The following is a 23,302-nucleotide window of genomic DNA, read 5'->3' as shown; positions in this document are numbered from 1 at the left end:
GATGCAGCAGGGTGAAGGGTGGATGGTTGGGGTTGGTCAGGTCAGTTCAGATTGAGGATAGCCCATCAGTTAGAGCTAATACATGTTGGGGTTTTTTGGGGATTTTTTTTGGGTACTTAAATTTAACAATCTGTGCCTTTATCCTTTGATGGCCTGGTTAGTTCTGGTAGTTCAAGCTTCTCCTCCCTTTTTCTTTTTCTTCCTTTCTTGGGATGCTCTGAAGGTTTGATTAAGGTAATAATGGGGAACACTGGTGCTCGCTGTGTTCTCTCTTTGATTGGCTCTGTTTATGGCGGTTAATATGGTCACCTTCCTTAATTCTAATTACGTTTGCTCAAGAGTCGCCAGGTATCTTTCGATACCGCCACAAGGCTCAAAACCAAATACTGATCAAAGACTCGATACACCAGTTAGTAAGTTCGAAATCAATGCTTATTTATTTACACACACAGTCAATTATACTCATGCACATACTCTACCAACTAAACTATCACTACTACTAAAGCCTATACTTAGCTTCGGGCGCCCACTCAGTCAGAGGAACAATGGCCGTTGTCCGGTTCTGAGGCTGCTGGGGTCGAGCTGGTACGGAATGGTAGCTAGGAGCGTCTATCTCGTAGCGTGCGTTGACCTTGGACTTACTTGTTCTGGTGCAGCTGCTAGGCAGGCCACTCGTCGCTGAGAGCCAAGGCCAATAAGAACGATTCTCTCTTGGGGGCTTCTTCTTATACCCAAAGAGGGCTTTGCGCGCTTTTGGGCAGGCCATGAACTTGGTCCCAATTAATTGGACCATATCCTGATCATTGGTATCGATTTCCTCCAATAAAGGGGTGGTTGCCCTGATTGCTGGGCGGGCCCTAGGTGGCCGTTCGCCTGCTTTGTTCTAGTCTCCTCTGGCGCCGGGGTGTCTGCTTTAGTATCGTTTACCTAAATGTTTCTCTTTTGACCCCGGAGATGGCTCATTAGTATGTTAATGGTTTTGCAGTATTGGTCTCAGCAAACTCCAATCAACAGACAAACCTTGCACCTGCCTGCTTTCTCAGCATTGTCCATTTTTCCCTTCATTCTCTGCAAGTGTCCATTTTGTAATCGAGACGTGGCCACTCCAGGTGGCTACAACACAGAGATGGCAGAGGCACTGAACCAATATTTTTTGTCTGTCTTCACATTAGAGGAGAATAAAAAATTTCCAAGAATTGCAGTTAATGCAGAGGAACATTAGTGCAATAACCATCACTAGGGAGAAGATATTGCATAAACTATTGGGACTAAAGGCAGGTAAGTCTGAGGAGAGATTGAACAGCTTGGGCTTATTCTCGTTTGAGTTTAGAAGGATGAGAGGGGATCTGATCGAGCTGTGCAAAATACTAAAAGGGATTGATAAAGTAAATGTAGACCAAATGTTCCCCCTTGTTGTGCAATCTAGAACAAGAGGTAACAGATAATGATATAGGTTGAGAGGCAGTAGATTTAAAACTGAGATGAGGAGGCACTACTTCTTGAAGATGGTGGTGAATTTGTGGAACTCGCTGCCCCATCAAGTGCTGTGGAGTCCGAATCATCAGTTTCAAGAGGGAGATATATATATTTCTGGTTTTATCAAATGGTTAAAGGGATATGTGGAACAGGTATGGAGGTGGTTTTGAGACCAGGAAAAGATCAGCCATGATCTGATTGAATGGTCAAGCAGGCTCGAATGGCTGAATTGCCTACTTCTGCACCTAATTCCTGTGTTCCTATAATCCAAACGTAATGCTGGTGGTCCTCTCTGCATAATAGTATGTAATGATGTTGGTTCTGCACTGCGCCTTACTTTGGGGTTGAGTTGCATTGTGTGGTATATATGTGACTCCCCTTCAAACTTGGTTTTTTGAGTATTTTCTTTGATTTTGTAAGGATGGGTATGGAGAATCTGTGCTGGGCTTCCATGGGTCTGGTGTCTGAGGTGAAGAGATTGTGATGGGTTATTGTTGTCTTTAGTGGTGCTGGAATTGAGGGGATGTTCATTGGTGGGCACCCGAACACGGCATGGAAAATGTATATTGATTTCTCGTAGTAATTGAGGGCTGATGGGATGTGAGAGGGTGTGCACCATTTGACCATGTTTTTCATCGCCTCATCCTGTTTCTCCCTCAGTCACTGGTGGTGCTGAATAGGTACAACTCCACTCCCCAAAGGGTCTCTCGTGCCCGACCTATAACCAGGTTGGGGTTTTTAATGTCAGGTCGGCTTCCCTTGTTAAGGGAAAGCCCCGCTCCCTTAATGAGGAAACTCTTATTCATCCAAAGTCATTGGGAACCTGACAGTCCACACCGTGTGACTCTCGTGAGGGTTATAACAGGAATATTGATTGGTGAGCAAAGATGTCATCAACGAAAGAGATTTTGATGGGGCTTCTGCGGTGGCCAGAGTGCAAGCCATAAATATGGGTCACAGTGTGGACAGCAGATTTGTGGCAAATGTACCATTTAGCTTCAGTGATGGGAATGGACTGTTGAGTTCATTTATCTTGGAAGATTGAGAGTGCAAGTAGTTTCATGGCTGTAGAGGGTGTCAAAAGTGGCAAAATGGAGTAGTAAGCACGAACATGAGTGAAAGTTAGTCTGGGGAGATGAAAATAGCATAGCATAGAAGTATTCCATTGGAGTGTTCCAGAATGTACGACTGAAGTGAACAAAGATTCCATGACCAAAGGCTCTTTGATGAATTAACAAAAGTAGGAGGAGAAGCGATGTGAAGGAAGATGGAATTGGATCAGCAGAGGCTGTATGCTGGTAGGTAAGGTTGGAGGATTTCAGAGGGATAGGGTTATGAAGGAACTTAATTTTGAATGGCTACTGTGAACGATGTACAGACCTCTGAACAGATTGAAGAAACTGTACTGAGATAAAAGGCTCTGAAGCCATCACGTGTTCCAGGTGGACTGCGATCTCCAGCACCCAAGATCACAAACCACATTGCAAAGTAGGCCAAAGAGTTTGCAAGGTAAAACCATGTCAATGTAAACCTTCATTTATGCAAGACACCAAAGTATATTTGTCACATTGTTCTATTTCAATCCTCTCTGACTACCAGTTTACTTCCTGCCCTAGCTGAACAGCTAAAGAAACTTTTAAAAGAAAGGCACTTTGAGTAAACTGGAAGGGTATAGTCAGTGGATAGTGTTCATTGTGCACCAACAGCCAATGGCCAAGATGATGGTGTGTACAGACTTTATTGGTTCTGGCATAATGGGTATTCCACTGCAGGCTACCACAGAGCATGTGGTCAAATCACTTAAGTGTCTTTAAGACAGAGATAGATTCTTGATTAACAAGGTTTTGTGAGGGCCACAAAGAATCCAGCACGAGTTTTCAGGATACAAAGAAATAACATTTATTTACAATAACATATATATATATAACAGCAGCAGCAACTTCCCTTGCTGCTCACTCCTCTCTCTCCCTGCTTCCAAACTGGCCAGCTCTATTTATGCAGGGAGTCTGCTAATGATTTCTCCGCCACCCTCATTGGGGAAGCTCATACTCCCACAGGATTGTGGGATTGTCATTAGTCCCCAGCCAATGATAAGCAGGCAGGTTATAACTCAAGGGGATCAGGGGTTATGGGGAGAAGGCAGGAGAATGGGGATGAGAAACATATCAGCCATGATTAAATGGCAGAGCAGACCCGATGGGCCGAATGGCCTAATTCTGCTCCGATGTCTTATGGTCCTATGGCAAGTCACGGTGGCACAGTGATTAGCACTACTGCTCCACAGCTCCAGGGACCCGAGTTCAGTCCCAGCCTCGGGTGACTGAGTGTGTGGAGTTTGCACTTTCTCCCCGTGTCTGCGTGGGTTTCTTCTGGGTGCACCAGTCTCCTCCCACAGTCCAAAGATGTGCAGGTTAGGTGAATTGGCCAGGCTAAATTGCCCATTAGTGTCCAAAAGGTTAGATAGGCTTACTGGTTTACAGGAATAGGGTAGAGGCATGTGCTTATGTAGGATGTTCTTTCCAAGGACTGGTGCAGACTCGATGGGCCGAATGGTCTCCTTCTGCACCATAAGGATTCTATAATTCTATGAATTTCAGACAGTAGGAGAGGCGTTATGCGCCACCTGAGTGTGACCTAGGATATACGCTTCAGATTCTAGGTCCTATTAGCCCGTATTCAATAAACTGTCACCAACTGCTCAAAAGCTCTAATTGCTGTTGTTTAATTTGCTGTTGCACAGATTTTGTATTTAAAGGTCCAAGATTTCACAGCAGAGACATTGCTAGAGTTAGGGTACATGAGGGTGTTGGCTCTCTGGATAGATCCTCACTGAAATTGTCTCCTCCACTTTAGAGATGTTAGCTATTGCATAGAATCAGGCAGCCCCTCAGGTGTAGGCTTAGTTTTACGATCAAAAACTCATAGATGCTGGGCGCGATTCTCCGAAATGGAGACAGAATGTTCGCGCCGTCGTGAACGTCGTCGCGTTTCACAACGGCGCAAAACGGGTGCGGGCACTAACAATTCGGGCCACCAAGGCGCTGGAGCGGTTCACGCCGCTCCAGCCTCCCTTCCCGGTGCCAAATGGGCGCTGCGCCAACCCGCGCATGCGTAGTGGCGTCGCGCCAACCCGCACATGCGCAGTTGGGCCGCACCAACCCGCGAATGCACGTGGACTGCCTCAATGCGCCGGCCCCGACGCAACATGGCTTGGGGGGTCAGGGGCCGGCTGCATAATAAAATAGGGCCGGGGCTGGAGAGGCCAGCCCGCCAATCGGTGGGCCCCGATCACAGGCCAAACCCCATCGGAGGCCCCCCCCCCCCGGTGAAGGAGCGCTTTTCCCCGCCCCACAGGCCGCCCCCCGACCCTACGCGCAGAGTTCCTGCCGAGCAGGTTTGAACGGCGCCTGCAGGACTTTGCCGTTTCCGAGGCGCCACTCGGCCCATCAAGGCCAGAGAATCGGCAGCCCGGCTGCGAACAGCGGCCAGTGACTGGCGCCGCGCCAAACGCACCGCCGCTAATGGCGCCGATTCTCCGCTCCTCGGAGAATCGCCTGCCGCCGTCGGACCGGCGCCGTGGTAAAAAATGGCGCGAACGGCGATTCTCCCATATGGCGCTGCGTGGGAGAATCCCACCCGCTGTGTCTGAATTTATCACTGTGTGTTCTGCTGACAGGATGGAATCATAGGGCATTTTGTGCCCGACCAGAGCAGATTTCCTAACACTTTTGTCATTTGCTTCAATAACTTATCAAAACGGGAGACTGTGCTCACCAACCCTAGGAGACGGTTGTTCACTGAATCTGCCACCTTCACCCAGACATTTCTCACGGTGCTCCTGATAGGAAGGTGACTTTGAGCTTTCAAGATGACAATCCTTCTTCTCAATCTTCTGCAACAGTAACTCTAATGCTGCATCCTCAAATGGGCAATTCTGCTCCAACACCCTCCAGTATCTATTGCCAACCAAGCAATTTTGCACTTTTGCAAGGATTTATTGCAGTTTCCCTTTTAAGTGTGAGCAGCTGTTTTTTAAGTGCTGCTGTTCTGTCAGGTCTCCTATTCCGGGAATCAGTGAGTTTCCTCTGCCTGAGACAATTTGGACAGAAGGAATGATGATAAGTTAACGATAAATTGCAGCAATCAACTCTGTGGGCAAAGTTTAAAGTACATGAGCAAATGGCATATGGTGCTGCCCGCACTGAATCACTAGAACATGTATCCTGTTACCATGGTTCCCATTTAGCATTCTGTTTATGCATGTTGTTCAAAGATTTCTGGGGCTGGATTGTCCACAGCCCGACGCTGAAATCGCGGCCGGTGCTGGGGTGGAGAATCCAGTTTGATGGCGTAATCAGGCCCGGTGCCGGTTCGGCAGTTCCGCGGAGTACGCAGCGCCGCCAGGGGGCCAATGTCAGAGGTCCGCCCAGCATTTCTCCACTCCCAACCGGCCGAGTTAACGACGGCGTGGAACTAACCACCTATTGCCTGTCGGGATACTCGCATGGTGGCTGCGGACTCAGTCCGCGGCCGTCCTGATCAGGGGCGGGCGGATCATAGGCCAGGGGGGCCTTATAGGCGGCTGGGGATTTAGTGCATGGGGACATTGTCTCCAGAATGGAGAATTCAGCCCCTGGTCTTTTTCACTTTGAAAACTGTTGTGCGGGTAATTTTCCAAAGAAGCATAGGAACAGGGGAAATCCATTTTACCCCTCGAGTCAGTCCCGCCATTTAATGAGATCATGGCCTAATTCCATATACCTGCCTTTGGCCCATATCCCTTAATATATTTGTTTAACCCAAATCTATCTGTCTCTGATCTAAAATTAACAACTGAATCTAGCTTCAACAGCTGTTTGTGGGAGAGAGTTCCAAACCTCAACCTCCCTTTTGGGCTGAATTCTTCCGCACTGCCCGCCGCAAGAACGCCATGGGCAAGTCACGTACAATAGAGAACTCCATTGACCTCGGGCGCAATTCTCCGGTCGCCAGGCGGACGTAGACGGAGAATCCCACCCTTTGAGTGAAGATGCATCTCTCCTGAAAGGTCTGGCACGAATTTTTAGACTATGCCCCTTGTTTTAGAATCTCCAACCAGTGGAAATAGTTTATCTTTATCTACTCTGTCTGTCCCTGTTAATATCTTGGATACTTTGATCAGATCACCCCTTAACCTTATAAATTCTAGCAAAAACAAGCTCAATTGTATCACTTCTCCTCTTAACTTAACTCCTGTAGTCCACGTATCATTTTTGTAAACCTAAGTTCCATTCCCTCCAAGGCCAAAATGTACTTCCTAAGGGAGGAGCATAGATGGTAGGCGTGATTCTCCCATTGGGTGGCTAAGTGTTGACGCCGGCGTAAACAGGCGTATCATTCTCCAGGCCACAGGGGGCCAGCAAGGCGCTGGAGCGGCCCATGCCGCTCCAGCTGCTGACCCCAGCGTCAGCTGGGCGCTGCGGGGTTCGTGCATGCGCAGTGGCTTTCTTCTCCGCACCAGCCACAACGCCAAGTGGCGTAGAGCTACAGGAACCGGCGCGGCAAAAAGCAGGCCCCCAGCCTGAGAGGCCGGCCGCCAATCGGTGAGCCCCGATCTCGGGCCAGGCCACAACGGAGGCCTCCCCCCCTCGGGGTCGGATCATCTCTCACCCCCCCCCCTCCCCCCCCCCCCCCCCCAAAACAGGCCACCCCCGGACCCTTCAGCGCCGAGATCCCGCCGGCTCAGAGCATGTTAGAACGGCGCCGGTGCGACTCAGGATTTTTGCCACGGCCACTCGGCCCATCCGGGTCAGAGAATCAAGCAAGGGGGCCACGTAGAGTGGCCCCCGACTGGTGCCCCACTGACCACGCTGGCGCCAATGGCGCTGATGGACGTCGTGGCACGATTTGCGCAGCGCCCCGGGGATTCTCCGACCTGGCGGGAGTCGGGGAATTCCGCCCGGTAAGTATCAAGCTGTGAAGATGCGGTGTTTTTTAAAAAATTGTTGTGGGAATGTGCCGAGATTTCTCCCATGTAGCTGCCAAATTCCTCCCATCTGCTTCAAAAGATAAAAAGTTATTACTAAACATCGTACCTTGTTTTTCTTGCCTCACCTGAAGATTAAAGCTTAAATAAGTCCCCAAACGAGTCTGAATTAATGGGTTTAAAACACAAGAGGAAGTTTCGGATCCATTGACTGTGTTCTTCATTTTGAGCTGAGCATAAAGCAAGCAGGCTACTGCTGTTAAAAGTTCTTTATCAAAGGGTTGTTTTCAACCCTAGTCTGTGTCCATTGAGACTGCTCAGTGCTCACTGGCAAAATCAATGAATCGTAATGCATGTTAAATGGCACAAGTTGAATGGCAATATATATATTTTAAAAATAAATTTAGGGTACCCAATTCATTTTTCCAATTAAGGGACCATTTAGCGTGACCAATCCACCTAGCCTGCACATCTTTGTGTTGTTGGGGTGAAACCCACGCAAACATGGGGAGAATGTGCAATCTCCACATGGACAGTGACCCAGAGCCGGGATCGAACCTGGGACCTCGGCGCCGTGAGGCAGCAGGACTAACCCACTGCGCCACCGTGCTGCCCTAGAATGGCAATATTTACGGTATTGAAAGTAAATGTTTTATTGTCTTTTGGAAAAACTGCCAACCCAGGAAATATATAACATGAAGCACATAAGTTAATTCTCTATTTCTATTTTGCAAGTTTATTTTCCACTTTTTATAGGCATGCGCCCTTTTACAATTTGTGAGCTGGGGCGGGCTGACTTATATCACAGGTAACGCTTATAAGTTAATCACACGAAGATACATGAGAATAGTTCAGGGTGAAAGCATTTTCATTTATAAATCTTCACTTACCAACCATAATGATACATGGAGTGAGCGGTTGCACATTTGGTGGCTCCCATCCAAGGTGGTTTTTCCGGTCCATTCTCTGTCTGAAGGGCAAAGTTTTGGATGGAAAGAGATGTAGGAGTAACTGGAGAAGGTGTAACTACTCTGGTGTAGTTGGTGGATGGATCCTCGAACGAGGAGTGTGTCAAGAAGAAAGGAGCGGTTGGAGCTGGAGCGTCTTCGTGTTGCGCCACAGGTAGAGATGGCAGAGGGCAAAGGGCCTGTTCTGCTTGCCCAGTAGTCAAGAGAACAGTTGGTGGAATGTCTGAATGCTAAGTTCAGCCAGCAGAGGAAGGAGGCACTGGCAGTCCTGGCCAAAGTGGTGGAGCCGGTGAAAGCAGGGATCGAGAGAGTGGAGCAGAGGCTGGAATCTGAGGACCGTGCGATCCAGAAAGTGGAGGAGGCGGTGGGGAAGCACGAGGAACAGTTGGCCTCATTGGTGGTCGAGGTGGGGATGATGTAGGAGACCCATAAGAGGGTGAAGGAGAAGGTGTAGGATCTGGAGAAGCGTTCCAGAAGGCAACATCTGAGGTTTGTGCGGATGCTTGAAGATGCGGAGGCCGGCACATATATGGCCAAAATGTTGGAGCAGTTGATGGGGGAGGGGGTCCTCTGACTGGCCCCTGGAAGTCGACCGAGCGCACAGAGCGCTGATGTGGAGGCCGCAAGTGGGTGAACCGCCAAGGGCGATGGTGGTGTGGTTGCCCCACCCTCTGGATAAAGAGAAGATTTTTCGATGTGCAAGGCAGACGAGGATATGCACCTGGGAAAGTGTGGGTGTATCAAGACCTGGGTGCAGAGCTGGTGAAGAGGAGGACTGGGTTTAATCGGGTAAAGGCTGCCCTCTTCTCTGGGTAACTTTTCAGAAATATGAATGCTATTTTGGCACGCCTGAGGGAGGCAATGGAAGTAATGGGGGACAATAGACTGGTAGGAGAAGGAGGGCATTGAACTCTGGAGATGCGTGTGAGGAGGTTTTTTTTTTGTTCTCGGGAAATTTTTCCTCTTGAAATGTTCTTTTGGTTTTGATGGCGGGGTGGAGGGCATGTCCCTCCATGGGGGCAATATCAAGGGTGAGTGCAAGTCTTCTGTTTTGGGGGAGTCTGGATGGGGGGGGGGGAAATGGGGGGGATAGGGTTTATGGAGGCCTTCGGTGGGGGTTACCATGCGAGTTGGGCGGGCTACTAAAGGGGAGTGCAGTGGGGTGTTGTCAGGAGGTAGGCGTAGGTGATGGGGGATAGGGTTCTTGTTTTGTTTGAGAGAGGGGGTGGGGAGGGGAAGGGTTGCTGACAAGGATGTGGTTGTTGTGGCGCAGCTGGAAAGGGAGTGATGCCGGTGGACATCCGTGGGTGGGACAGGGGAGTCGTATGACACGGGCCAGGGGCTGGCCCAAAAAGGTATATGGTTGATTGGCAGGGGGTGGGGAGACACCCCCTCCCCGTGGGGAGACCCCCCCCCCCCGACCAGGCTGGTCACGTGGAATGTGAGGGGGCTGAATTGACCGGTCAAATGGTCATGTGTGTTTGCACACCTGGAGAGTCTGAAGACAGATGTGGCCTTCTTGTAAGAGATGCACTTAAAGATAGGGGATCAGACAAGGTTGAGGAAAGGATGGGTGGGCCAAGTGTTCCACTCAGAACTGGACATAAAGACGAGGGGTTGGCGGCGCTGGTGAATAAGCGGGTGATGTTCGAGGTGGGCAGAATTGTGGCAGATCAGGGAGGGGGAATGTTCGTGATGGTGAGTGGGAAGCTGGAGGGATGCCAGTGATCCTGGTAAATGTATGTGCCCCAAATTGGGATCATGTAGATTTCATGACACGTGTACTAGGGAAGATTCCTGACTTGGAGTCGCACTGGTTGATCATGGGTGTGGATTTTAATATGATTATAGAGCCAAGTTTGGACCAGTCGAGCCAGAGGTCGGGTAAGGTGTTGGCAGTGGCAAAGGAACTGAAGGGATTTATGGAGAATATGGGGTGGGGTGGACCCGTAGAGGTTTGGGAGACCGAGGATGAAGGAATTTTCATCTTTTCCCATGTGCACCGGCTGTCCTCCTGGATTGACCTCTTTGTGGTGGACAGGGCATTGTTAGCGGGGGTGGTCAATTCAGAGTATTCGGCGATCGTGGTCTCCGACCACGCGCCGCACTAGGTGGATTTGCAAGTGGACTGGGGTAGGGGGAACCCAGCGTCCGCAGCGGAGGCTAGATGTGAGATTGTTGATAGATGGCTTGGTGTACAAGCGGGTGAGGGACGTCATCCGGGGGTGTGTGGAGCTCAATGAGCCAGGAGAGGTCACGGCCGCCATGCTGTGGGAGGCACTTAAGGCGGTGGTTCGGGCGTAGTTTTTTTCAATTCAGGCGCATAGGGAGAGGGCGTAATGCACAGAGATGGCAAGCCTGGTGGAAGAGATGCTGGGGTTGGACAGAAGGTATTCAGAGGCCCCAGAGGTGGGGCTGCTGAAGGAGAGGCAGAGGCTCCACTTGGAGTTCAGATTAGTGTCCATGGGGAAGGTGGTTGGGCAGCTGCTCAGGGCCAGGAACAGGGCAGTATATGAGTATGGTGAGAAGGCGAGTAGGATGCTGGCCCCCCAGCTGAGGAAGGTGGAGGTGGCAAGGGAGATCGGCAGAGTAATGGACAAGATGGAAAGGGTGGTGCTGGACCTGGTGGGGGTGAATGGGGTGTTTCAGGCTTTTTACAGGAGACTGTATGAGTCGGAGCCCCCAGCTGGGGGGGAAGGAATGCGGCGTTTCCTGGATGGGTTGGAGTTTCCCAGCATGGACGAGGCATTGGTGAAGGGATTGGGGGCACCTATCGGGTTGAGGGAGGTGATGGAGAGTATGGGGAAGATGCAGCCAGGGAAGGCCCCGGCCCCGGATGCGTTCCCGGTGGTAATTTATACAATGTTTGGGAGAGACCTGGGACCACTGCTGTTGAGGGCATACAATGAGGCTAGGGAGAGAAAGGAACTCCCCCATACACTATCACAGGCATCCATCTCTATGATATTGAAAAAGGACAAGGACCCGGAGCAGTGTGGATAGTATCCTCCAATATCGTTATTGAATGTGGATGCCAAGTTGCTGGCGAAGGTGTTGGCTTCGCGATTTGAGGACTGCATCCTGGGGATTATAGACGAGGACCAAACGGGGTTTGTGAAAGGGAGACCGTTGTCGGGAATTATGCGGAGGCTGCTTAATGCGATTATGATGCCTCCAGAGGGGCAGGAGGTGGAGATGGCACTGGTGATGAACGCGGAGAAGGCGACCACTGATCAGGTGGAGTGGGAATATCAGTGGAAGGTGCTGGGGGGTTCAGGCTCGGACAGGGGTTTGTTAAACTGGGTCCAGTTGCTGTACAAGGCTCCGATCACAAGTGTGTGGACAAACCGGGTGAGTTTGGGATATTTTGCGTTGTATCGCAGGACGAGGTAGGGGTGCCTGCTCTCCCCATTGCCTTTTGGCTTGGCTACAGAGCCATTGACAATGGCGCTTAGAGTGTTGAGGGATTAGAAAGAGATGGTGCGGGGCGTCGTCAAGCACAGGGTTTCGCTGTACGTGGACGACCTGCTGTTCTACATTTTGGACCCATTGGGGGTCCGATGCATTGGGGGGCAGTATGGGGATTTTGGAGGAGTTTGGCTGGTTCTCGGGTATAAATTGAACCTGCGAAAGAGCGAGTTGTTTCCGATTGAGGCTACAGGGCAGGAGAGGAGGTTGGGGAGTTGCCGTTCAGGGTAGTGGGGCGAGTTTAAGATGCCTGGGCATTCAGGTGACTCGGAGTAGGGCGCAGTTGCACAAGTTAAATTTGACTCGGCTGGTGGAGCAGATGAAAGGGGATTTCAAGAGGTGGGATGTGCTGCCACTGTCGCTGGTGGGTCGGGTGCAGACAATAAAAATGACGGTTCTGCCAAGTTCCTGTTCATATTTCAGAACATCCCGATCTTTGTCCAGAAGTCGTTCTTCAAAAAGGCTTACTGGCTGATCTCTGGGTTTGTATGGGGGGGGGGGGGGGGGGGGGGGGGGGGGGTTGCTGCTGGCATTGCCGAATATATTGAACTACTACATCGCCATGGTTAGGAAATGGGTAATGGTGGAGCGGTTGACATGGGGTTGGAGGAGCCAATTTCTTGTAGGAGACAAGATTAAGGTATTATTAACAGCGCCTCTGCCGTTCTCGCTGGGCGGGTACTCAGTGAGCCCAGTGGTCGTGTCAGCCTTAAAGGTGTGGGGGCAATGGAGGTAGCATTTGTGACTGAGGGAGGGCACCTTGGTGTGGGCACTGATCTATGATAATCATTAGTTTGCACCGGGGCTGACAGCTGATTTGGTTCGTAGGGGGCAGTTTTGTGAAATTGGAGGACCTGGAGGAACAGTATGAGCTGCCCAGGGGGAACAGCTTCAGGTACCTGCAGGTTCAGGATGTTGTAAGGAGAGAGTGGTACCGTCTTTTCCAGGGTTACCGCCCTTGGGGTTGCAAAACAATGTGCTCTCGAAGGAGGAGATAGAGGAGGGGTCCCGGTGGGGGATATAAAGCGGAAGTGGGAGGAGGAGCTGGGTGGGGAGGTTGAGGTGGAGGTCGGGACGTGGGCTGAGGCCCTGCAGAGGGTGAATGCTAAGCCTCATCCAGTTTAATGTGCTTCACAGCGCACATATGACGGTAGCGCAGATGAGTAGGTTTTTTGAGGGGGTAGAGGGTAGGTGTGGCAGATGCGTGGGGAGTCCTGCAAATCACCTCCACATGTTCTGGGCATGTCTAAGCTAAAGGGGTTCTGGCAGGGGTTTGTGGATGTAATGTCCGAGGTATTGGGGGTAAAGGTGACCCAAGTCCAGAGGTGTTGATATTCGGGTTGTTGGTAGATCTGGGAGTCCAGGAGGCGAGAGAGGCTCTGCTTTGGCCTTTGCCTCTCTGATAGCCCAGAGACGGAGAGGGACTCGTAGCTGCCAAAAGCAGGAGTATGGTTGAGTGACCTGGCAGAATTCCTGAGGCTGCAAAAGGTCAAGTTCGTCCTGAGGGGATCGGTTGATGGGTTCGCTCGGAGGTGGAAGCCGTTCATTGGCTTATGAAGGACGATTGTGGAGTCAGCAAAATGGGGAGGGTGGAAGGGATGGTAAGGGGGTTAAAATGGGGAAGGCAGGACCGGAGGAGGGGGCGAGATTAGGGACCGGGTGTGTGAGTGGATGTTGGTCATTTATCATTTTGCTTCTGCTTTGTTTTGCTTTTTCTGAAAATGTCTGAATAAAATCTTTTAAAAACAAGAAATGGGATAGGGAGATACTCCATGTCTCTGGATTAAAACTGTAAAATATTCACCTTTCATTGCATTAGGCCACTCATCGTTTTGGGATTTTAAATATACATTGAGTCAAAAGGATAGCCAAATTATTGCACTTTTAAAGAAGAGCAAATGTTTTACAATTTTGATTTACACATGTTGAAACCCAACACATTTAGGCATTTAGGCACCTTATGGTCCGATATCCCATCCCCCTTTTCCCCACTGCACATCCATGGATGACAGAGGCGATGATGTTAGGCTGCTCTCCAACAGACATGACCCCCCTTTCAGGTTTTAAACACATGTCACCTTCAGAACACCTTTGCACACAAAATGTAGTTATTGGGTGGGATATTTCGGCCCTGCACGCCCGGCGACCGAAAATTCCCGCCGAGCTCAACGGTCCTTTACATGGTCCCTGTCCCATCACTGGCAATCTTGTGGCAGGCCTGGCCGGAAAATCCAGCCCATTCAATGATTAACGTCAGAATTTCTTTTGAAACTTCACTCCTTTTGCTGATTGTTATTGTAATGCAACTTCTTTCTGCCCCCATGCCTGGTTGGCCTTGACATCTGCTGCAAGTTTGGCATTGGTGCAAAGTCATAATTAATTCACTGCCAACCCACACCTGTGGTATAACTGTAAGTGGTACTGGCGCTATGCATCAATTGAGATCATTGGGCTGAAATTTGGATGGTTTTTTTGTAACTTTTTTGAGGCCCTGCAGAGGGTGAATGCTAAGCCTCATCCAGTTTAATGTGCTTCACAGCGCACATATGACGGTAGCGCAGATGAGTAGGTTTTTTGAGGGGTTAGAGGGTAGGTGTGGCAGATGCGTGGGGAGTCCTGCAAATCACCTCCACATGTTCTGGGTCGAAGCTAAAGGGATTCTCATGCCCGTTTTATCCCCGGGTGGCACATTAACAATCTGTCCCTATAGATACCTCTTCAGTCACAGTATCCATGGTATTGGTATCTAATTACTATAAATCTTGTCCTTTGTGTTTTCAAAATAATGTGCTGGAGCTCTTTCCAGATTAGGTAACGTGCTCTTTTTCTTATAAGGTACAACTGAATCGTGGCAATAATGTCTTGTACTGGAGGACAACAGGGTTTTCAATGGGTACAAAAGTGCTGAAGCCTGCTCTCATCAGAAACATTCTTATCACAGGTACATTGAAAGCTAGACTGAAGCAATGAAATAGCCTATTTAAATGTAAATGTTTAATTATGCAAACAATTCCCTGATGCTGATTGCTATGTGGTTCAGTGAGAAAATTCATGAATTATTGTCATCTGGGAAGGAAACGGATGGAAGCAATGCAGCAGAAAGCAATCTGACTTGCTTCAAGTGGCTTGTTCTGTTTACCTGAAAACCTCTTGGTTGTATTTAATTGTCTATCTCTTGGTAAGCTATTAACATGTATTTTCATACAAATTGGGCAGAATAAAGCCTTGGCTATGAACAAGAAACGCACAATCTTCAATTGAATTGAATCAACTCTAGCATTGGAACCAAGAAAATGAAATGACCCTGATAGTTCTGATTAGAAACCCCACTAGTTCACCAATGCCCTTCCAGGTGAATGAAGGCCTTTTCCTTCCAGACCTGATGGCCGGTATCCCAAGATATGGGATTAAATTTGATTTTGATGTTCGGTGCAGAATGGGTGGCACACACCTCACCCCATTTTCCTTTGCTTTGAGGGTAATGGGAAGGGAAATATAATGGGCTGTATAAAGGACAGCTAATCCGTTATTTTCCATTGTGTACCCTCATCGAAGCAGACGTTTACCTCCTATCTGGTTAATGCTAACAAAGAGATTTTCCTTGCTGTGCCGGTCACCTGCGCACTGCAAACATTGGACGACTGGGCAGATTGGAGTGTGCATCTAGAAAGGAATCCCTCTGATTTTCCAATATTTGTTACTGCCATATTTTTCACAATATTTGTCACTGGACGGTGCAACATCGTGGGCCGAAGGGCCTGTACTGCGCTGTAATGTTCTATGTTAAACGGTCCAGGGTGCCTTGGTACAGTTCCCTTTTGTTGCCTCTCCACAGTCGTTGTGCAAGTCTCTTTGTTGTTAACAGCACTTGAATCTCAATTGTCACCACCAACTTTACAGAGTATCAGGAGATGGGCTTCACCAGTGTTTCCCACCTTCTAAGGATAATTTTATTTTAAAAGGAGACAAATGAAGCATTAGAAATACGAAGGTGCTTTAGTGATTGGAGAGGTCATTGACGTTTGTATGCAATGGATGCTCATCTTTTTAACTCTGTGAGTGTGATCAAGTTCCTACAGATAGTCTGACACGACATTATGTGGTTATGTTGTGTGGGTTTACTGATGCAGATCATACCTTTTAATCAAGTAACGACCTGTCTCAAAGAGCTTTTTGTAAAGACAGTTATTGTGCACTGATCCCTCATACCATATTTCAGTAGTTTCGAATCTTAATCTCCAGTCACTGGAGCTTTGTTCTGCATGAATCCAACTATGGTGCTCTTTTCCCATAAACAACATGGTCATCATCAGCATGACCCAGGTTCTCATTAAAAGCCCTGCATCACAGGTGTTTTTGACGAGCAGGAAGGGACTGTACGTGGAATTGTTGTCGTATTACTGGGTCACCCCGCTGCTTACAAAGAATACCAGATTACTGAAGTGAACAGACTTTATGATAGGGAGAGGATTAGATGACTTAGATGGAAAATATCCCATGAGACCCAAACTCCTCCCTGGTTTGAAAGGTTTCTTTTATTAACCCTCTTAACAGATGGTTCTGATATTTCATGTTATGATGGTGAGATGTGGCATTTGCCTGTAGCAACTTTTGAAATTTCTGATTGACTAAGTAGAATTTTGTTGAAATGCCAATATGTTGCTTTTGATCGGTACTACCAATCGCCATTTTTGTGTGTTTGGTGATGCACGTGCCCAGTCACTTTGTATTCTTTCATATGGGGAAATCATTGGTCATCACACTAAGGAGGTTCAACCCAAGATCTTTTTTTTAATAGCAAATGCTGATTATTTCCTGCACAATTTGAATCGAGGCAATTTTGCGTTATTGGTAACAACGTGAATCTTTCTGCAACCTACAATTTTCAATTGAGGTGGACTAGAACCTTGTTAAGCAAAGCTAAATGAATGTGATAAATCATTTAATTACCATCAAAATGGGTTTGATCAATAAAGGTCAGGTGCCAGATGAGTTCTTAATGAGCTGCATGCAGTTCCTGAGCAGTAGGTCGCAGGCCCCTGGTCCAGGCTGGTACTCCAATGTGTTATTGATAGAGGTGCTGAACTTGGGCTAATTGCATTCTGCCCATTTTGATAGTTGAGATATGGTAGAGATCCCATAACAAGTGTCAAAGAGTAACAAAAAGTTGCCTTGATGTCCTGCATACAGTACTCTCAACCAATATGTGAAACAGATTGACTAGTTATTTATTAGATTGTTGTGTGTGTGATGTTGCAACAGTAGAATAATTGCCCTATTTGACTATATTGGATTTCGAAAGTATTTATGTAAAGCACTTGATGAGAAGAACGCAATATAAATTCAAGTATATTATTATAGCAGAGACTTTTGAAATTGGGAACATAAATTGGATGCAGTTAGTACCAATTAAATTTGCTATGTTGTTGCAGTTGAAAGCACATTGTGCAAAAGGGGATCGTGAGCATGCTTTGTGTTCAGGCTCATTTCTGCATTGAAGTGAATAATAACCAATTAAATTTATGTTTCTCTGTTGTTAAAGACAAAATAAATAGACATCTTGCTTAATTAATCAGCCAACTTTTGTCATCAGTTCTCTGACTTTGTTTGTTGTTAAGGAGTGGCCTATACGTCGGAATGCTTTCCCTGTAGACCAGGTACATTCAATTCAAAACCTGGATCCTCCCACTGTGACTTATGTCCAAGAAACACCTATTCTCCAAGAGGTGCGACTTCATGCCAAAAATGTGATAAAGATCAATATTCAGGTAACGTAATTCTGAAGTAGCTGGAGAACTCATTATTAATTGCACCATATGCTCATCGCACTGATATATTACTTGGCACCACTATCATGTGACCAATAGGAAAGGAACACAATTTTTCTGAAAAGATAATAATGCACAGGCCCATATAGAAACTTGCACAATGGTGGATCAGGTGAGAAAAGCTGTGGCAGACGCTTTTTCTCACCTGATTTTACAGCACTCTGCAATTTCAAAGTGCTAGCAAGGATCACAAAGCCACCTGGAAGGCAGGGCCTAAACACGTCAGCAAAACCGGGATTCTGAGATTGGGATGCATTCAAAGTTACATTCAAAGGGAAGGACCTGATGGAGTGTGGATCATATAGACCCATCTCATTATAAAGGTCTTCGCCAGTTGTTGGTGAGACGGTTGGCAGGGTGTGTGCCGATGGTCCTCTGAGGATCAGACGTGAAGGAGAGGCAGCTCTCCAGTAATATCAGGAAGTTGTTAAATGTGGTGGTGACCTCCTCAGAGGGGAGGGAGCTGGAGTTGATCGTGTTGATGGACGCGGAACAGGCCTTTGACCAAGTAGACTGGCAATACCTGTCTGAGATTCTTGGTAGGTTTGGTTTGGGCTGGAATTTCTGCCATGGGTGTGGCTACTGTATGCATCCCCCAGGGCAAGTGTGAGGACAAATAAGATGTATTCAGGATATTTTGGGCTGCATAGCGGGACGAGAAAGGGATGTCCGCTTTTGCCTTTTCTGTTTGTGCTGGTGATTGAGCCCCTGGATTTAGCTTTATGTGAGTGACAAGGGATTGCGAGGGGAGTTAGGGAGCACAAGGTGTCATTGTATGCTGATAATTTATTGCTGTTTGTGGCAAATCCACTGGAGTGTATGGGGAGGATTATGGATCTGTTGGGAAAATTTGGGGCCTTTTCAGGGTACAAATTGAATGTTGGGAAAAGTGAGGTCTTTCCGGCAAATGCTTCGGTGCAGAGGGCGGATCTGGGGGCCCTGCCGTTTAAGGTGACGGGGAATGGATTTGATGTATAGGAAATGGCGGGAGGAAGGGATAATGCAGGGTAAAGACCTGTTTGTGGAAGGTAGGTTTGCGGGTTTGGAGGAATTGTGGAAGAAGTTTGAGTTACCAAGGGGGAGTAAGTTTAGGTATTGGCAGGTACGCGATTTTGCACTGAAGGAACTGCCCTCATTTCCCCAGGTTTCGGAGTACACGCTACTGGAGCGCTTGTTGCTCCCGGATGGGGGTGGGGGAAGGGGGTGAACAGAAGGATTGGAGATGTATGTGGATGTTGGGAGAGAAGGATCAAGTGGAAATGGGAGGAGGAGTTGGGGATGGAGCTGGTGTGGGGAGCTCTGGGTCAACTCAACCTCCTCCTGCACAAGTATGAGCCTTCAACCTTGCGGTGCATAGGCCACATACAACTCGGGCCCAGATGAGTGGGTTCTTCCTGGGAGAAGCAGAGGTGTGGGAGGGGGCTGGCAAACTATGTCCATATGTTTTAGGGATGTACAAAATTAGACCGCTTCTGGGAGTGGGTGTTTGAGAATCTGTCAGGGATTGTAGGGGTTAAGATGGCCTATGGTGGTAATCTTTGTGGTGTTGGAGGTGCCGGGAATGCAGGAGGAGAACTAGGCCAATGTTGTGTCCTTCGCCTCTGATTGCCTGGTGAAGGATTCTGTTAAATTGGAGGTCGACTCCACCACCGGGTGTCGTGCCGTGGTTGGGGGACTTGCATGAGTTCCTCAGGTTGTAGAAAATCAAGTTTGCCCTCAGCGGGATCAGAGCAAGGGTTTGTTGTATAGTGCGGGCTGTTTCTGTCCATGTGTGAGGAGTTGTTTGTACCGTGGTGGAGGTTGGGGATTAAAAAGAGGGAGAAATGTACAAACTGTTTGCACTATGTTTTGTTGCTATGTGGGTGTTTCTTGAGTGTGTTTGGAATAAAATATATATTTTTTAAAGTTACATTCGTGGGCAGCACGGTAGCACAAGTGGATAGCACTGTGGCTTCACAGCACCAGGGTCCCAGGTTCGATTCCCCGCTGGGTCACTGTCTGTGCGGAGTCTGCACATTCTCCCCGTGTCTGCGTGGGTTTCCTCCGGGTGCTCCAGTTTCCTCCCACAGTCCACAGACATGTAGGTTAGGTGGATTGGCCATGATAAATTGCCCTTAGTGACCAAAAAGGTTCGGAGGGGTTATTGGGTTACGGGGATGCGGTGGAAGTGAGGGCTTAAGTGGGTCGGTGCAGACTCGATGGGCCGAATGCCCTCCTTCTGCACTGTATGTTCTATGTTATTCAAGGCCCCCCACTCTTTTTCTCATGGAGATCATAATCCCCCCCCCCCACCCCCTCCCAAGCATTGGGCTTCCCCCACCCTTACCACAACACCCACATTGGCAGCCCCTCCCCTGCCCCTTGCAGGCCCAACACATAAGGGGAACCCTTTCCCCTCCCCAATAGAGGAGGGTTACTCGCCCGTACCAATGCCAGGTTGGCACTGTCCCTTCATGTGCCCCCTTGGCACTCCCTGCCTTGGCACTGCCAGGGGGAAGTGCCAGGGTGGAATACCCAGCCTTGTCCATTAAACTCCAGGGCCTACAGGCAGCTTCATGTCCCCAGTGTGGCCAGCATGATTGTTTTTTGTGCCGGGGGGGAGGGAAGGATACGTTGCGGGCATCAAGCCTCTTGATTATGTTAAAATACATTCAAATCTATGGAATTCAGTTTTACACCCTTACTAAGCATGAATCTGATTATATTATTAGCGGGGGTGGGGAGGGCAGGGTAGCAGGGGTGGGGGGGGCGCAGGGAAGAGTGGGGGCCGGGGAAGATCTCAAACTGAGATGCCGACGGCACAAATCTCATTTTTGGCCACTTGTGAGATTTGGCGGACAATAGTGATTTGCACCAACGCCAAAAGGGGCCACTACGTTGGGCACATTATCGAGAATTGTTCTCTCCAATGGAGGAATTGGGTCCATTTATTTTAAATAGGTTAATGTCTCTGTTAAAATGGCAAAGAGAGAAATTTCACACAACCACACTGTAAGCATCGATCTAATGTCCCACAACTAAATATCGGGGCTTTGGGCCTTTATGCATTTGATGTGAAACTAGAAAAATTAAGGATTTTAAATCATATGACAAGGAGATTATCCATCAAATGCCTTTATTTCCTTCTGCCATATACCATTTTGGGGATTGCAAAAGAGGTCAACCTAGGTTTTTCCATCTTCCTCCTTTTTATTTCATGAATGCTTCTTATATCCACTTCTTTTCCTGGATATGTGTAGCTTTTGTGGAGCACTGTTTATTGGGACCAAAATGCTTTAGAAAACTTAATCCAAGTGGAACTTCTTCATTTAGAAGCCCTGATAGTGAGAGCTGGCAAGACACTTAACAATAGGAGCTCATCACAGCCACTCTGGCTTTGGCCTTGTCTGACATTCACACAAGCCTCATGCAATCTCTATCAAAAGTACTTACTTCCCTAACTGGAAGATCAATAGTCGAGTTGCTTGACATCCTGAGCCATAGTTCTTTGAATTCGGCAGCAGTTTCTTTGTGAAACTGTCCCCTTTATTACAGTAAGGCAGTCACATTAACCCAGTAGGCAGGAAATGAATGGTTGCCTCTGCTGTGACGCCTTGCAGTTTCTTTGCAACATTTCATTCCCATGTGGTGCGTGAGCTAGTGCTCCTTCTGATAATGTTCTAAATTTAAACCCAAAGGTGTGAGGAATAAAATGATTCAAAATTATCTGTGTATTCATTTGCTCACTTCTCAAGTATATTTATACTAAAGGTAGTTGAAGTTCTATTTACTTTGTTTGATTTGTCAAGCTGGGAGCTATATCATTACGTAAGTTTTGATTCCACGGCATTTATCCATTTGCGTCTTTATTGATTCAGAGCCCGGTTCAAGATCATGCAAACCACAACCTCCATGCTCAGAGAAGGACTACTTCTCGACTCATACACCATGCGATTTTGAAGGAAAGGTAATTCTCTTACAATTTGTGGTATTTAAACTGGCCTTGTAATCTTTTATTCAAAATTGGACCACATCAAGTAACCCTGCATAAATGCAGCAACTTATTTAGGTGTACGCACTTTTAAAAGGCTTTAAAAGTGCCTGAGACTCTCTCAGGTATACACTTTACAGATCAGGATACCCAGGAATATTAGTGAGGTGCCCTCGTCAGGATCTCTTATGACTTCCTTTCACTCAGTTTCTCACACGGAAACTTTCCAGACTGAAAGGCTGACTGGATGTTAGGTTGGAAAACCTGCTGCGCGAGGCCATAGTCAGGAATTGCAGAGGAGTTAGGGAGAGATCACAAGAGGTGGGACATCTAAATGTGAGGCCATCCGCTGATCTCGTGGATAAGGCAGTTAATAGCAGGGGTGGGTCACCAAATAATGGAGGTGAGAAATTGGATTATGGAGAGGGAGGCAGGTCACGGCAGATGATTAGGGCGGCGAGCAAGCATTTCTTCTCCTTTTGGCCCACAAGCAGTGCTGAAAAAGCACTTGCTTGCCTCACCCCAGAAGTTTGCATCTTGCTTCAGCTGCTGAATTTCCATGCCTGGGAAAAGTTGGCTCATGGCTATTAAGTCCACATAGCTGCTGGAATCTGACCACGTTGCTGACCCCTGGAAAAGAGGAGCATTTCAGTCTTAGCTGTAAGAATTTTGACTTTCAATACAATCCCTCTAAAATGGTGCCGCCTACCCCAAACCCAGAATTTGACTGGCTCCCTACACAAAGCAAAAGCTACAGTGTGAGATGACGAGGAAAAACATAATAGATTTGCTTTGAAATTTGGCCAATCTGAAATGAACCAAGACTCATAGTGTGTGTGTGTATATGTGAAAAAGGGAGTGAAAAAAAAGTGAACAGTTCACCTCTAGAGTATAATGTCATTTTTAAAAATGTCATCCTAAGGTTACTATTCGAGCAATCCAAACGGTGGCATTGATTTTGGCTTCTGTCTGAGCAGATCATGTTCGCCATTCACCCACATTTGAAGTGATGAGGTGGTCACCATTCTAAGGCTCTGGCCTCATCAACGTTAGACTGGTGAACTGCGTGTTCTATTAAAGGCTAACAATGCAACCAATCCTTAGTCAGCCTGACATTTATTTACAGATTAAAACATTACAAGCATATACCTCCGAGCTCAACCACACCACACATTCACTAAGAGTCTCTCAAATGTGCTGAAGTGAAACTCCAATTACTGCTTTTCACCTGCACATAATTATACGCACTTTTTATGCAACTAACACTGCGGGCCTCCCTATCCATCAGAAAATAAATTTCTTGTGAGAGGAAGATGACAATCGAGGATGTAGGAGGTTGTCTTGCAGCAGCAAGAATCCAGGTTAATTTTGCGCTGCCCAGAGTGGGCAACATCACTTCAGCCTCCTCACTCTGGAACTGATCAGGACCTACATAATGCAGGTTCTGACCAGTTCCAACCTAAAATAACAATTGGAGCTCCATTTACATCTTGGGGCTCTGGTTTGCATATTATAAAGGGATATAGGGGAACATTGGACACCTTTCAAAATGGTGGGGCCTGCATCTTCTGGATTAACAGAATGCTACTGACCCCATTTTATGGCAATTCATTGTTGACGAAAAAGT

General features: G+C 47.8%; 1 protein-coding gene across 2 annotated transcripts in view; it reads left to right on the top strand.

Annotated features, from left to right (window-relative positions):
* The window catches only part of elapor1 (endosome-lysosome associated apoptosis and autophagy regulator 1), a 171,475-nt gene that overhangs the window by 75,326 nt on the left and 72,847 nt on the right, over window positions 1-23,302 (top strand). For both annotated transcript variants that reach the window (XM_038820162.1, XM_038820163.1), the window contains exons 6-8: window positions 14,713-14,818; window positions 17,496-17,645; window positions 21,563-21,651. In XM_038820162.1, coding sequence (XP_038676090.1) covers window positions 14,713-14,818; window positions 17,496-17,645; window positions 21,563-21,651 — 345 coding nt within the window. The remainder of the gene's footprint in view (window positions 1-14,712; window positions 14,819-17,495; window positions 17,646-21,562; window positions 21,652-23,302) is intronic.

Source organism: Scyliorhinus canicula, chromosome 15, assembly GCF_902713615.1.
Source record: "Scyliorhinus canicula chromosome 15, sScyCan1.1, whole genome shotgun sequence".
Lineage (NCBI taxonomy): Eukaryota > Metazoa > Chordata > Chondrichthyes > Carcharhiniformes > Scyliorhinidae > Scyliorhinus > Scyliorhinus canicula.
The sequence above is the reverse complement of the archived record's forward strand: the minus strand, read 5'-3'. Positions and strand labels throughout refer to the sequence as shown.